We start from the raw sequence: 14,836 nt of genomic DNA on the forward strand, positions 1-14,836 counted from the left end.
AGGCACAAAAGTCCTAAATGCCTCTCCTAGGCCTCATGGAACTTAGAAAAATCAATGAAAACAAAGCCCTATAGGGATGAGAGAGTGACACCTAGTGGCCACCCAGCAGGTTTTCTTTATGGCTTCTGATAATTCTACCAATGAGATGTCAGCCCTGCTCGTGCCCACAATATTATGTTGGGCAAACCTGAGTCTCTAATTCCAGAGCCCAGCAATGACCTACCTGAGTGACAGATTCCTCTTTAGAACAGGATCTGAAACTGGACCCATTAAACATGGTCTGATACCTAGAGACTGGCTATTTTATATACTTGTGCCCTAGACTCTATGGAGATTTCTCATTATGACATCCAATGAACACAGCCTCTTCCCATTGTGACATTGTAATTACATACTTCCCTTTATTTCTGTTTAGTTACCAAAAGTCTGTTCTGTATCCTCCTGTTTGTGTTTATCAGTGGTTTCCAAATTTAGTGACTACTATAGTGTATACCTCAAGTTTTATTTGATTTCAGGTTAATGAATGTTTAATACTTCTAAGTTTACTAATTTCAAAAAAGTTTTAAATTTGATACATTGATCAAGGTTCACAGTTATTTACATTGAACCGAGGATCAATAAATGTTCTTTATAGCAGTTAGAGGTAAACACCATACTTAATAGTATAAATTTTGATCTATTTAAATAATATCCACTTAATAAAATGTCTAAGAGCAGGGCTGAAGAATGAAAATATAATGTGTATCACATGTGTCATTTAAAACTTTCTAGTAGTCACATTAGAAAAGTAAGAAAATAAAATTAATTTTAATGCTTAATTTGGTATATCCAAAATATTATTTGAACATGTAATCAATATAAAGTTGTTATGTGATATTTTATATTCCTTTTTTTTTTATACTAAGTCTTTGAAATCTGGTATATGGCACCCCACTCCAGTACTCTTACCTGGAAAATCCCATGGACAGAGGAGCCTGGTAGGCTGCAGTCCATGGGGTCGTGAAGTCGGACATGACTGAACGACTTCACTTTGACTTTTCACTTCCATGCATTGGAGAAGGCAATGGCAACCCACTCCAGTGTTCTTGCCTAGAGAATCCCAGGGACGGGGGAGCCTGCTGGGCTTCCGCCGATGGGGTCACATAGAGTCGGACACGACTGAAGTGACTCAGCAGCAGCAGCAGCAGCGCACACTTTATATTCACAGCACATTTCAGTACATACGAGTCACGTTTCCAGTTTTCAGGAGCCACATGTGGCCAGTGGCTATCATACTGAACTGAATATTTCTAGCATCTGATTATGGGTTCGAGTCCTATGGGTGAGAATCATTACTCCACAGGAAGTAAATGGAGAGATCAAACCTCTTTTTACAAATAAGGAAACTGAAGTACAGAGAGTTAAAATGGCTTTCTTGAGGTCACACAGAGAAATTTAGTTTAGCAGGCTCTTCCAATCCAGGCATGCCTCCCATGTAGGTAATTCTTAGAATTAAAAAAGTAAATAAATAAGATAGTATTCTTTTTAGGATATTTGATTAAATTGGTAGATATTTTCACCAACATGTAAGAAATTAATTGGTTTGAGTAAAATGAAACAGTATAATGTAAAGCATAAAAAATATGTCACTTTTAACAGCAATCAAATGTAAATAGAATGCATGAAGAAAGCACTGAACTTAGAGCTACAGTATCATACAATGCTTGGAGTGAATTCTGGGGGCAGAGCAAGAAGATAAACATCAGAGTGGGTTACTAAAAGATCAAAGCATTCAATTCAAAGCAATTCAATTACTATCCACCCATAAGTCTATGGAATAACCTCTCCTCTTACAAAGAGAGAGAACTGCTACTGTGTAAGCAGGAACGACCAGCTTCGAGAAAGTCTGCCTCTCAGATCCCTGGATCATGAGGATTGCCCCCACCTCCTTGGGAGGTCAAGGGGCCACAGTGACCTATCCTGCTACACTGGCTTAGGCTGACTCTGGAGATTTAGCGCAATCTGCAGTGGTCCAGACTCCTGAAATGTTACCTCTGTAGGCAGACCTCTCTATTTGACTTAGAGAACAGGTGTATCTGTCATGCTTCTTCAGACTTAATTATCATGCTTGTGTGCATGTGTGCATGTGTGTGCTCAGTAGTGTCCAACTCAGACTGTAGCCCACCAGGCTCCTCGGTCCATGGAGATTCTCCAGGCAAGAATACTGGAGTGGGTTGCCATTTCCTCCTCCAGGGAATCTTCCCGACCCAGGTATCAAACCCAAGTCTCTTGTCTCTTCTGTATTGGCAGGCAGATTCTTTACCAATGAGCCACCTGGGAAGCCCCAAATATCCTGCACAGGCTGCTACAAACCAATACCCCCATCTTGTAGGATTTTTTGGCTTTGGCTTATTCTACACTTGAATGTCCCCCAAGTTCTCAAATGCCAGAACCAGGGGTGGTGCTGAACCTCTGACATTATTGGAACATTGCATTGGCTCAAGACAACAGGTCAATACATCCTTGCCCACGTGGCCTCTGCAAATGTCACATGTGAAGGAACATATGATTTTGGTTGTGACGTTACTGTGTTGTCCATTAATGTGTCTGAAAGTTTAATCTGTTGCAGCCTAAGGATATATATGTAAGGTAAAAAGGGTGCCTTGTTTGGTGAGAGGCTCTTGGAGAGGGACAGCATGACACAGAAAACTGGAGTTGATTCCCAGGGAAACTAATCCCCATTAGTTTCCTAGCCTATCTTACTTTTACTTGCGAGGCACAAAAGAGAAAATATGGGAATACACTTGGTAAACTAGAAAGAGCTATTAAAACCATAGGTATTATGGAACCATTATAATATTACAGTATTATGATCTTCAAACATGTAGATATACACATACAGTATTTTAAATATCCTTAATTCTTGCACTCAATTTGAACCACTTCTAGGTTACTGGTTTTTAAACTGCTTTCAATTTTTAATTATAGCTGGAAAATTGGTTTTGAATTCTTTCTCATTGCCTCATGGTTTTAAAAATGTACTTGTCATTTATGTAATTAGCTTTGGTTACAAGCAATAGTAACTGTAATTTCCTAGTAATTTAGAGAGTCAACAACTAGTTCCTAGGTGACTTAACTAATCACTTAACTAATGAGACTATTGTTTTCCCAAATGTGTATAAAGAAACTGGTTTACACACATTAAACATTAAAAGACATATGAACTTAATTGTGACATTATGCAAGACATTGAATCTGCCTGGACGCACTTCTTCCACTAAGACTAATCTGTTGCTAAATACCTTTCAGCATCAGAAACCTGTTCTATCTGTAATAAAAATCTTGAGTGGTTCTATTAAGAGTAAATCTTAATACCCTTGAGTATTAAGGCAAAGGCTAATCACACAGCTATAGGGCCCAAGTTCTTTCCTTTTCTGTAAGCAAAGTTGAAACTTTCTCAGCTTTTCCTTTTGAATTTTAAATAAGAAATCATCTCACTTAAAATCTATCTCAAAGTGCTCAATTGAGCATAACTATTGTGGTTCTGTACTTGCCCAAGTCCACAAAGACTGACTACAGTATTCATTGTGATCACAACTACAAATTGCACTATCCCTTTAAATGTTCAAGTACTCACTATTTTCTTGAAGTGGATAAGCCCTGACCTCAGTGAAGGAAATATATGAGGAAAGGAAATGTTCCAAATTACACAAATTTTCTAAGTCAATTATAAATGAATCTCAGACACAAGGAAAATGTCCACACATTAAACTCCCCAAACTCAAAACAAGTGCACCATAAAATAAAAATAAAACCAAAACAAGATACATGTGGCATTCTTGGTTAAAAAGACTTTAGCAAAAATATAGCAACTAGTGGGTTTGAAGCCATGTTGATGACTAAAACAGTCTATAGAAAATTCTGTGACTCTGAAGGGAAACATCACATTTCCCCAAACCCCTATTAAAGTCAGGAGCAAATCTATAAAAACTGGCAGACCATTAATAGGAATAAAAGATAAAAACAGTATACAAAGGATACAAAGACTATATAGTCTTTTGTAAATGAAATGCTTCGAGACTTTTCTCATGTTTAGAGTTAAAAATCAAATGCTAGAGTGTCCAGTGGATGTCACTGAAGTCCCCGGGGTCTCCCAGGCCCCCCTCTGCTTCTAAGTAATTCATGAAGGCAGCCATGGCTGTGTCATCATTGTCACAGAGGGCTTCAAAGTCCAGCTGGACTCCTTCTCCTATCGAATTGAAATACAGGCTTGTGTAAGTACATTTGGAGGTTAAAAAATGAGTTATCATCAAAAATGGCAAAGCAAGGTTAGGATACCATACAATGTATTATTGAAGGCAAAGCATACGTTTTACAGATGCCAGATAGATTTTTTAATAGGTTGCCTATTTTTATAACAATCTGCTCTCAGATAAATTGCACTTCACTCATTTGATGCACATAGGGGAGTTAGTCTACGAGTTTTCTAATAGAAAATAAAAGCACTAAGAGGTACAGAATCTGAGATAGTTGGACGGTAAGGGCTGGGGTTTATTCCTGTGTGTGTATAGAGCCTGGAAAGAGAAATTTAACTTTAACCTGCCTTGTGAAAATGCTTGTTTAACTCCAAAATGATAAGGCTGAGACAAAAGCTTCACTTTCCAAAAATTTGAAAGACTCTAATAAAAGGAAGGAGTCCTCAGATTTTTGATTGAAAAAGGAAATAAAGAGGAACTATGGAAATGTGTTTTAAATTGATACTAAAGAGGTTCTAGAAATCCATGGTTAAAACACAGTGAGAGATTAATCAAAGTTTTCTAAGTATATTCCAAAGTACAATAGAATTTAAGATGATTAATATGTGGTTTTTGGAGAAGGAAATGGCAACCCAGTCTAGTATTCTTGCCTGGAGAATCCCATGGGCAGAGGAGCCTGGCAGGCTACAGTCAATGGGATTGCAAAGAGTCAGACATGACTTAGTAACTGAGCATGTAATATGTGGTTTTGTGTGAACCTGAATGTCCATGTTCCTTCAAGGCTTTTGATTCTCAGGGCTTTCCCAGTGGCTCAGACAGTAAAGAATCTGCCTGCAATGCAGGAGACCTGGGTTTGATTGCTAAGTCAGAAAGATCCTCTGGAGAAAGAAATAGCTACCCACTCCAGTATTCTTACCTGGGGAATTCTAGGGACAGAAGAGTCTGAAGGGCTACAATCCACAGGGTCCCGAAGAGTCAAACATGACTGAGCAATTAACACTTTCACTTTCTTTTTTGCCCTCTGATTCTCTTTAACATTTATTTTCAGGAGATCAGAGGCAGTTATGGGGAGCATAAAATTGTATCCCTTCAAGTTTCTTTATTCGGACTTTGCATAGGTATAGTTAAAATGGATAATTATATCTTAAACTTTTTATGATTGATATCTTTTAAAAATCTTTTTCTGGAGAATGGAATTTTTCCCTAAACATGAGAGCTTTAGTTTTATTTAAATTGTGTTTTAATAATACTCACAACAACTCAGTTGATAATCAGACTTTCAGTGACAGGTCCATTAAGTAGAATGTGCTGTATGTGCTCAGATGCTTAAGTTGTGTCCAACTCTTTGTGACTCTATGGACTGTAGCCGACCAAGCTCCTCTGTCTGTGGGATTCTCCAGGCAAGAATACTGGAGTGTGTTGCCATGCCCTCTTCCAGGGGATCTTCCTGACCCAGGGAACAAACCTGCATTTCTCATGTCTCTTGCACTGACAGGCAGGTTCTTTACCACTAGCACCACCTAAGTCACATACACTGAAAAATTAACACTATGACTACTGTATTTAAGACCCTGAATGAAAAATCTTAGTTTTTTTTTTTTTTTTTGAAGTAGTTGATTTTACAATGTGTTAGTTTTTGGTGTACAGCAAAGTGATTCATATATATATATTCTTTTTCAGATTCTTCTCCATTATAGTTTGTGATACTATATTGAATAGAGTTCCCTGAGCTATATAGTAGGACCTTGTTGTTAACCTATTTTATATATAGTAGTTTGTATCTGATAATCCCAAACTCCTAATTTATCCCTCCCCCTGCCTTTGTCCTTTGATAACCAGATTTGTTTTCTGTTTGTAAGTCTACTTCTGTTTTGTAAATAAGTTCATTAGTGTCTTTTTTTTTAGATTCCACATGTGTGATACTATGTGATATTTGTCTCTCTCTGTCTGATCTATTTAATATGATAATCTCTAGGTGCATCCATGTTGCTACAAATGGCATTATTCCCTTTTTTATGGCTGAGTAATATTCCATTGTGTGTATATATACCACATCTTCTTTATCCATTCATCTGTTGATGGGCATTTAGGTTGCTTCCATGTCTTGGCTATTGTAAATAATGCTGCTACAAACAATGGGGTGCATGTATCTTTTCAAATTAGTTTTCTCCAGATATACGCCTATGAGTGGGATTGCTAGATCATATGGTAGCTCTGTTTTTAGTTTAAGGAACCTCCATATGTTCTTCATAGTCATTATACCAATATATGCTCCCACCAACAGGGTTGAAGGGTTCTCTTTTCTCCATGCCTTCTCCCACATATATTATTTGCAGAGATTTTGATGATGGTCATCCTGACCAGTGTGAGGTGATATCTCATTGTAGTTTGGGGGAAAAACTTAGTTTTAAAGCTATTTGCAAATTTAGAAATTTCCTAAACCTGAAACTATAGTGACTAAAAAAGCAGTTTTTGGAAAACCAAAATAGTGGTCAGTTGTGAAAGAAATCTTACCGAGGAGTGGTTCATTACTGAGGGGAGCAATAGCACTTTGGTTTTGCTTTGTAGCCTCTCGTTCCCCTATTTCAGATGGACTTAGGGTAATCAACTCCTTATCTGACATCTGTAATGACAAAATAAAAAACAGTAAGTTTCCTATTTGAATGAAATAAAGATTTCTTAGCAGTTTTAACATGTGGGTGTGCCTTCACGAACAACATGGCAATTTGCACTTACTGAGTGCCCTGTGCTTAGTACTCCACAAATAAAATAAAATTTTCTTTCATGTTACAAATATTGTGAGGTCAAGAATCTGAGGCCTAAAGAGTCTAACATCTTGTCTAAAGTGTTGGAGCCATGATTCTAACCCAAGTCCTTCTGACTCCAAAGCTCCCACATTATTCATAATCATAACTAAAGTACACAATTACACATATAATGGAAAGTTTTAGATTAAGAAGGAAAAACATTTCAGTATTTTAAGAATGATGGTAAAACTATATCTCATCCAAAGCTACAATGGGAAATACTGCTTTGGAATAGGAAATGTATTAAACCAGAGACTTTTACCAAAAAGTTGTCATAGTGTTACACAGACACAGGCCAAACAATCTGATGTTCAATATAGCTCATCAAAAGAAATCATTTACCTATATTGTCTGATTCAGTTGATAAACTTTATCGTAATGCCTACATAGCATACACTACTCAGAGATTCTTTTGTGCTACAAGGACTTAAATCCCTGTTTCTGGTATATAGCCTGGCACAAAATACATACCCAATAAACAGGTGTCAAATGTATGAGTAAAACTTGAAAATACCAGAACAAAAGTCCATGTTAATATAAAAAGATATTTTCAGGTTCCCTTTTGTCCCTGGTCAGATTTAATTTCTCTTCTCTCCTATATTCTCATATGCTCTGTGCTATGTCACTTCAGTTGTGTCTGACTCTTTTCGACCCCATGGACCATAGCCCACCAGGCTCCTCTGTCCATGGGATTCCCCAGGCAAGAATCCTGGAGTGGGTTGCCATTTCCTACTCCAGGGGATCTTCCTGGACCCAGGGATGAAATCCGAGTCTCTTACATCTCCTACATTGACAGGTGGGCTCTTTACCACCAGCGCCACCTGGGAAGTATACCTACTTTAGAGCATTTTGTTGTCTGGGATACATCACAATTACATTATATGAGGGTCTTCCATATAGTCAGTGCTATGTTCAGTACACACATTTTGTATGTATTTCAAATTGCTAATATTTGTTCAATTGAATTAAATAGTAGGTAATACTGCAGCCATGAAATTAAAAGACGCTTACTCCTTGGAAGAAAAGTTATGCCCAACCTAGATAGTATATTCAAAAGCAGAGACATTACTTTGCCGACTACGGTCCGTCTAGTCAAGGCTATGGTTTTTCCTGCGGTCATGTATGGATGTGAGAGTTGGACTGTGAAGAAGGCTGAGCGCCAAAGAATTGATGCTTTTGAACTGTGGTGTTGGAGAAGACTCTTGAGAGTCCCTTGGACTGCAAGGAGATCCAACCATCCCATTCTGAAGAAGATCAGCCCTGGGATTTCTTTGGAAGGAATGATGCTGAAGCTGAAGCTTCAGTACTTTGGCTACCTCATGCGAAGAGTTGACTCATTGGAAAAGACTCTGATGCTGGGAGGGATTGGGGGCAGGAGGAGAAGGGGACAACAGAGGATGAGATGGCTGGATGGCATCACGGAATCGATGGATGTGAGTCTGAGTGAATTCTGGGAGTTGGTGATGAACAGGGAGGCCTGGCGTGCTGCGATTCATGGGGTCACAAAGAGTGAGACACGACTGAGCGACTGAACTGAACTGAACTGAACTGCATACTTGTTTTGTAGCTTATAATAAGCTTTCTTCCAGACCATAAGGAGTACTTTTAATCCATAGACTTGGAGTTTCTTGAACTATTATTTATTGAGCACGTACTATGTCCCAGGAACTGTGAGGTTTTTTATCTCTTTGTGTATTAAATAATTTAATTGACACACTAATGAGGAAGCTGAGGTGCAGAGTTTAAAAAACACACAGGAGGTTATCCCAGCAGTAAGTGAATCAAAACTTGGACCCAGACATTATGGTCTCAGCAACTTCACTATTAGCCACTATTCTACACTGCCTCTTAAAAACTCTGGAAAGAAAATATTTTTTTATAGGATGGCCTCTTTTCTCAAAAGAAATAATCAACAAGGACCAATTTTATCATTCATTTATTTCATGAATATTATCATTTATGAAAGTACTTACATTCCTGCAGTTTAGAGTGTGTGTATCTTTCAGTAAATCTGTTGGACTTGAATCAAGGGATGAAGATGACTGTAACCTTCAAAAATGACACATAAAACATGTTATATGTCTATTTATATATATTTTAGAGAAATTTCTCTTCTGAATACAGTCTGATAAAAATGCCGGGAGGAACATAAAGACTGAATATCACAACAGTTTTCATCATTAGACTGACTTGTTCAGAGCCAGACATATATTTGACTACAGAGTGCTGAAAACACTATAGTGAACAGAAACATCAAACCCCAAGGTGAAAGCTCTTAAGTAAATCATGTTACCTGTCTTAATACAACACGTTGCATAGTAATGGAACAACTACACAGTTCAAAATAGGCACTGACATCAAGAATCAGTTCTTATTAGGATACTAAAAAGCAGAACTAGAGTAAAGAAAGATTTCCTAATATTGTGCAACCTTTTCTTTAAGTGGAAAATACATCATGTTTTTACTATAATAGGTCAAAATCAATGAAACACATGAAGACAAAAACATAATCATTGGCTTTGAAGAGATAACAAATCTCTTCAAAACTTACTATGTAAAACTTACGATGTTATATATTACTAAATGCTCAATTATGTGATACATAATGGCATAAACATAACTTTATGGCCTTGTGTATTCCCAAGGATGCAGCTGACAAGAAATTATAGAGGGAGAAATCAAAACAGAAAAATGAAATTAATTAGGTAGGAAACACAGATGAAAAGATTAGTGACATGTCTTGGAGATTTTTCACAATGTAATGTATATAGCTTGGCTGAATTCCCATTCTGTGGTTCAAGGTTTAAAAACATCAACCACTCAATTAGCCCTTGTTTAGCTGGATCATCGAAAAAGCAAGAGAGTTCCAGAAAAACATCTATTTCTGCTTTATTGACTATGCCAAAGCCTTTCACTGTGTGGATCACAATAAACTGTGGAAAATTCTTCAAGAGATGGGAATACCCGACCACCTGACCTGCCTCTTGAGAAATCTGTATGCAGGCCAGGAAGCAACAGTTAGAACTGGACATGGAACAACAGACTGGTTCCAAATAGGAAAAGGAGTACTTCAAGGCTGTATATTGTCACCCTGCTTATTTAACTTATATACAGAGTACATCATGAGAAACGCTGGGCTGGAAGAAGCACAAGCTGGAATCAAGATTGCCGGGAGAAATATCTATAACCTCAGATATGCAGATGACACCACCCTTATGGCAGAAAGTGAAGAGGAACTAAAAAGCCTCTTGATGAGAGTGAAAAAGGAGAGTGAAAAAGTTGGCTTAAAGCTCAACATTCAGAAAACGAAGATCATGACATCTGGTCCCATCACTTCATGGCAAACAGATGGGGAAACAGTGGAAACAGTGTCAGACTTTATTTTGGGGGGCTCCAAAATCACTGCAGATGGTGACTGCAGCCATGAAATTAAAAGATGCTTACTCCTTGGAAGAAAAGTTATGACCAAACGAGATAGTATATTCAAAAGCAGAGACATTACTTTGCCAACAAATGTCCATCTAGTCAAGGCTATGGTTTTTCCTGTGGTCATGTATGGATGTGAGAGTTGGACTGTGAAGAAAGCTTAGTGCCGAAGAATTGATGATTTTGAACTGCGGTGTTGGAGAAGACTCTTGAGAGTCCCTTGGACTGCAAGGAGATCCAATCAGTCCGTTCTAAAGGAGATCAGCCCTGGGATTTCTTTGGAGGGAATGATGCTAAAGCTGAAACTCCAGTACTTTGGCCACCTCATGTGAAGAGTTGACCCATTGGAAAAGACTGATGCTGGGAGAGATTGAGGGCAGGAGGAAAAGGGGATGACAGAGGATGAGATGGCTGGATGGCATCACTGACTTGATGGACCTGAGTCTGAGTGAACTCTGGGAGTTGGTGATGGACAGGGAGGCCTGGTGTGCTGCAATTCATGACTGAGCAAATGATCTGAACTGAACTGAAGGATGAAAGAAGCTAACTTCCCCTAACCATGCATGTCACTACCAGATTCTAAAATATTCCTTAGTTTACTGGGCAAAATCCTGCTATTTAACTTCACCTCAGTCCCTTTTAACTGAGTTAAAACTCCGTTGCTCAGAGGCCTGATCTCTTCCTCAGTGAATCTCCTTGTCATTTGCTGAAACCAGCATGCTTTCCCCTACTCAATGCCATACACTGGCCAAGGTGCCTCCATTCGTAAAACTCCATATACTGCACCCTGCACATTCTAATGGTTCCCAGCTAGCAACACCTGGCTCAATTTTTGCTTTCCTTATGTTGCCCTTCCAGCATACACACTCAAATGATTTTCAACGAGGGTGCCAAGACCATTCAATGGGAGAAGGAAGTCTTTTCAGCAAATCATGTGAAAAAATTGGATGTCCACATGTAGACAAAGGGAGTTGGACTATACCCCTACTCAGAGTAATTTTCTTGGTTGAACTTTGTGCTACTTAGTACAAATGTTTATAATTCACTTCAGAAATACATTTTAGAGCTATTATGGAAAACTCCAAAGAGATATAAAAGCAGATAATATAATGAAATCTTATATACCCACCAAACAGTCAGTAATTGTCCTTTCCTCACCTAATAACAATGTATGAGATATAAAATTTTAAATGTTTTTGTGTAGGATGTAAAATTAATATAAATATAAGTGTATTATATGTAAATTATTAATAACATCATTCAAGATGCTCCTATTCTTATTTTTTCTGCATTTGATAAGATATTCTCAGAGAAATGTTAATATGTCTCACCATGATTATATTATTTCTTTATGATTATATATCTTTTATAATTTATTTTTTATTGAAGGATAATTGCTTTACAGAATTTTGTTGTGTTCTGTAAATCTCAACATGAATCAGCCATAGGTATACATATATTTCCTCTCTTTTGAACTTCCCTCTCTTTTCCCTCCCCATCCCATCCCTCTAAGTTGATACAGAGCCCCTGTTTGAGTTTCCTGAGCCATACAACAAATTCCTGTCGGCTATCTATTTGACATATGGTAATGTAAGTTTCCATGCTACTTTTTCCATACATCTCACCCTCTCCTCCCCTCTCCCCATGTCCATAAGTCTATTCTCTATGTCTGTTTCTCCACTGCCACTCTGTAAATAAAATTTTCAGTACCATTTTTCTAGATTCCATACATATGCATTAGAATATGATATTTATCTTTCTCTTTCTGACTTACTTCACTCTGTATAATAGGTTCTAGGTTCATCCACCTCCTTAGAACTGACTCAAAAGCATTCTTTTTATGGCTGAGTAATATTCCATTGTGTGTATGTGCCACAACTTCTTTATCCATTCATCTGTCAATGGACATCTAGGTTGCTTCCATGTTCTAGCACAACTTCTTTATCCATTCTTCTGTCAATGGACATCTAGGTTGCTTCCATGTTCTAGCTATTGGAAATAGTGCTGCAATGAACAATGGGATACATGTGTCTTTTTCAATTTTGGTTTCCTCAGGGTATATGCCTAGGAGAGGGATTGCTTGGTCATATGGTGATTTTATTCCTAGTTTTTTAAGGAATCTCTATACCAGCTTCCATAGTGACTGTATAGATTTATATTCCCACCAACAGTGCAAGAGCGTTCCCTTTTCTCCACACCCTCTCCAGCATTTATTGTTTGTACATGATTTGATGATTATCATTCTGACGGGTGTGAGCTGCTATCTCATTGTAGTTTTGATTTGCATTTCCCTAAAAATGAGCGATGTTAAGCATCTTTTCATGTGTTTGTTAGCCATCTGTATGTCTCCTTTGGAGAAATGTCTGCTAAGGTCTTTTTCTCACTTTTTGATTGGGTTGTTTGTTTTTCTGGTATTGAGTTGTATGCGCTGTTTTGTATATTTTGGAAATTAATCCTTTGTCAGTTGTTTCATTTCCTATTATTTTCTCCCATTCTGAGGGTTGTCTTTTTACCTTGCTTATGGTTTCCTTGGCTGTGCAAAAGCTTTTAAGTTTAATCAAGCCCCACCTGTTTACTTTTGTTTTTATTTCCATTACTCTAGGAGGTGGGTCATAGAGGATCTTGCTTTGATTTATGTTATCGAGTGTTCTGCCTATGTTTTCCTCTAAGAGTTTTATAGTTTCTCTTCTTACATTTAGATCTTTAACCCATTTTGAGTTTATCTTTGTGTATGGTGTTAGGAAGTGTTCTAATTTCATTTGTTTACATGTAGCTCTCCAGTTTCCCCAGCACCATTGATTGAAGAGGGTGACTTTGCCCCATTGTATATTCTTGCCTCCTTTGTTGAAAGTAAGGTACCCATAGGTGCATGGGTTTATTTCTGGGCTTTCTGTCTTGTTCCATTGGTCTATATTTCTGTTTTTGTGCCAGTATCATACTGTTTTGATGACTGTAGCTTTACAGTATAATCTGAAGTCGGGAAGGTTGATTCCTCCAGCTCCATTCTTCTTTCTCAAGACTGCTTTGGCTATTTGGAGTCTTTTGTGTTTTCATATGAATTGTGAAATTTTTTGTTCTAGTTCTGTGAAAAATGCCATTGGTAATCTGATAGGGATCACACTGAATCTGCAGATTGTGTTTGGTAGTGTAGTCATTTTCACAATATCGATTTTTCCTACCCAGGAACATGGAATATCTCTCCATCTGTTTATGTCATCTTCGATTTCTTTCATCAGTGTCTTATAATTTTCTATGTACAGTTCTTTTGTCTTCCTAGGTAAGTTTATTCCTAGATATTTAATTCTTTATTTGCAATGGTGAATGGGATTTGTTCCTTAATTTCTCTTTCTGATTTTTCATTGTTAGTATATAGAAATGCAAGTGATATCTGCATATTGATTTTGTATCCTGCAACTTTTCTAAATTCACTGATTAACTCTAGTAGTTTTCTGATACTATCTTTAGGGTTTTCTATGTACAGTTTCATGTCAACTGCAAACAGTGAGAGCTTTATTTCTTTTCCCATCTGAATTTATTTCTTTTTCTTCTCTGATTGCTGTAGCTAGTACTTCCAGAACAAAGTTGAATAACAGTGGTGAAAGTGGACACCCTTGTCTTGTTCCTGATTTTAGGGGGAATGCTTTCAGTTTTTCGCCATTGAGAATAATGTTTGCTGTAGGTTTATCATATATGGCCTTTACTGTGTTGAGGCAGGTTCCTTCTATGCCCATTTTTTGGGGAGAGTTTTAATCATAAATAGGTGCTGAATTTTGTCAAAGGCCTTTTCTACATCTATTGAGATTATCACATGGCTTTTATCTTTCAATTTGTTAATATAGTATATCACATTGATTGATTTGCATATATTGAAGAATCCTTGCATCCCTGGAATAAACCCAACTTGATTATGGTGTATGAGCTTTTTGATGTGTTGCAGAACTCTGTTTGCTAAAATTTTGTTAAGGATATAGGTGCATAGATATTTACAATTGTTATGTTTTCCTCTTGGATTGATACCTTGATCATTATGTACTGTCCTTCCTTATCTCTTGTAATCTTCTTTATTTTAAGGTCTATTTTGTCTGATATGAGGGTTGCTATTCCAGCTTTCTCTTGCTTCCCATTTGCATGGAATGTATTTTTCCATCTTCTCATTTTCAGCCTATATATGTCTTTAGGTCTGAAGTGGGTTTCTTGTAAACAGCATATATATGGGTTTTGTTTATGTATCTATTCAGCCAGTCTGTGTCTTTTGGTTGGAGCATTTAATCCACTTACATTTAAAATAATTATTGATATATATGTTCCTATTTCCATTTTCTTAATTGTTTGGGGTTTGTTTCTGTAGATCTTTCTCTTCTCTTGTAT

The 14,836-nt window shown here is 37.4% G+C and overlaps 1 protein-coding gene across 2 annotated transcripts in view; it reads right to left on the bottom strand.

Annotated features, from left to right (window-relative positions):
• The window catches only part of ARNTL2 (aryl hydrocarbon receptor nuclear translocator like 2), a 106,847-nt gene continuing 96,050 nt past the window's right edge, over positions 4,040-14,836 (bottom strand). For both annotated transcript variants that reach the window (XM_018048376.1, XM_018048377.1), the window contains 3 exons: positions 9,016-9,091; positions 6,750-6,858; positions 4,040-4,228 (listed from right to left, as the gene is read on the bottom strand). In XM_018048376.1, coding sequence (XP_017903865.1) covers positions 4,092-4,228; positions 6,750-6,858; positions 9,016-9,091 — 322 coding nt within the window. In that variant the 3' untranslated portion in view covers positions 4,040-4,091. The remainder of the gene's footprint in view (positions 4,229-6,749; positions 6,859-9,015; positions 9,092-14,836) is intronic.

Source organism: Capra hircus, chromosome 5, assembly GCF_001704415.2.
Source record: "Capra hircus breed San Clemente chromosome 5, ASM170441v1, whole genome shotgun sequence".
Taxonomy (NCBI): Eukaryota; Metazoa; Chordata; class Mammalia; order Artiodactyla; family Bovidae; genus Capra; species Capra hircus.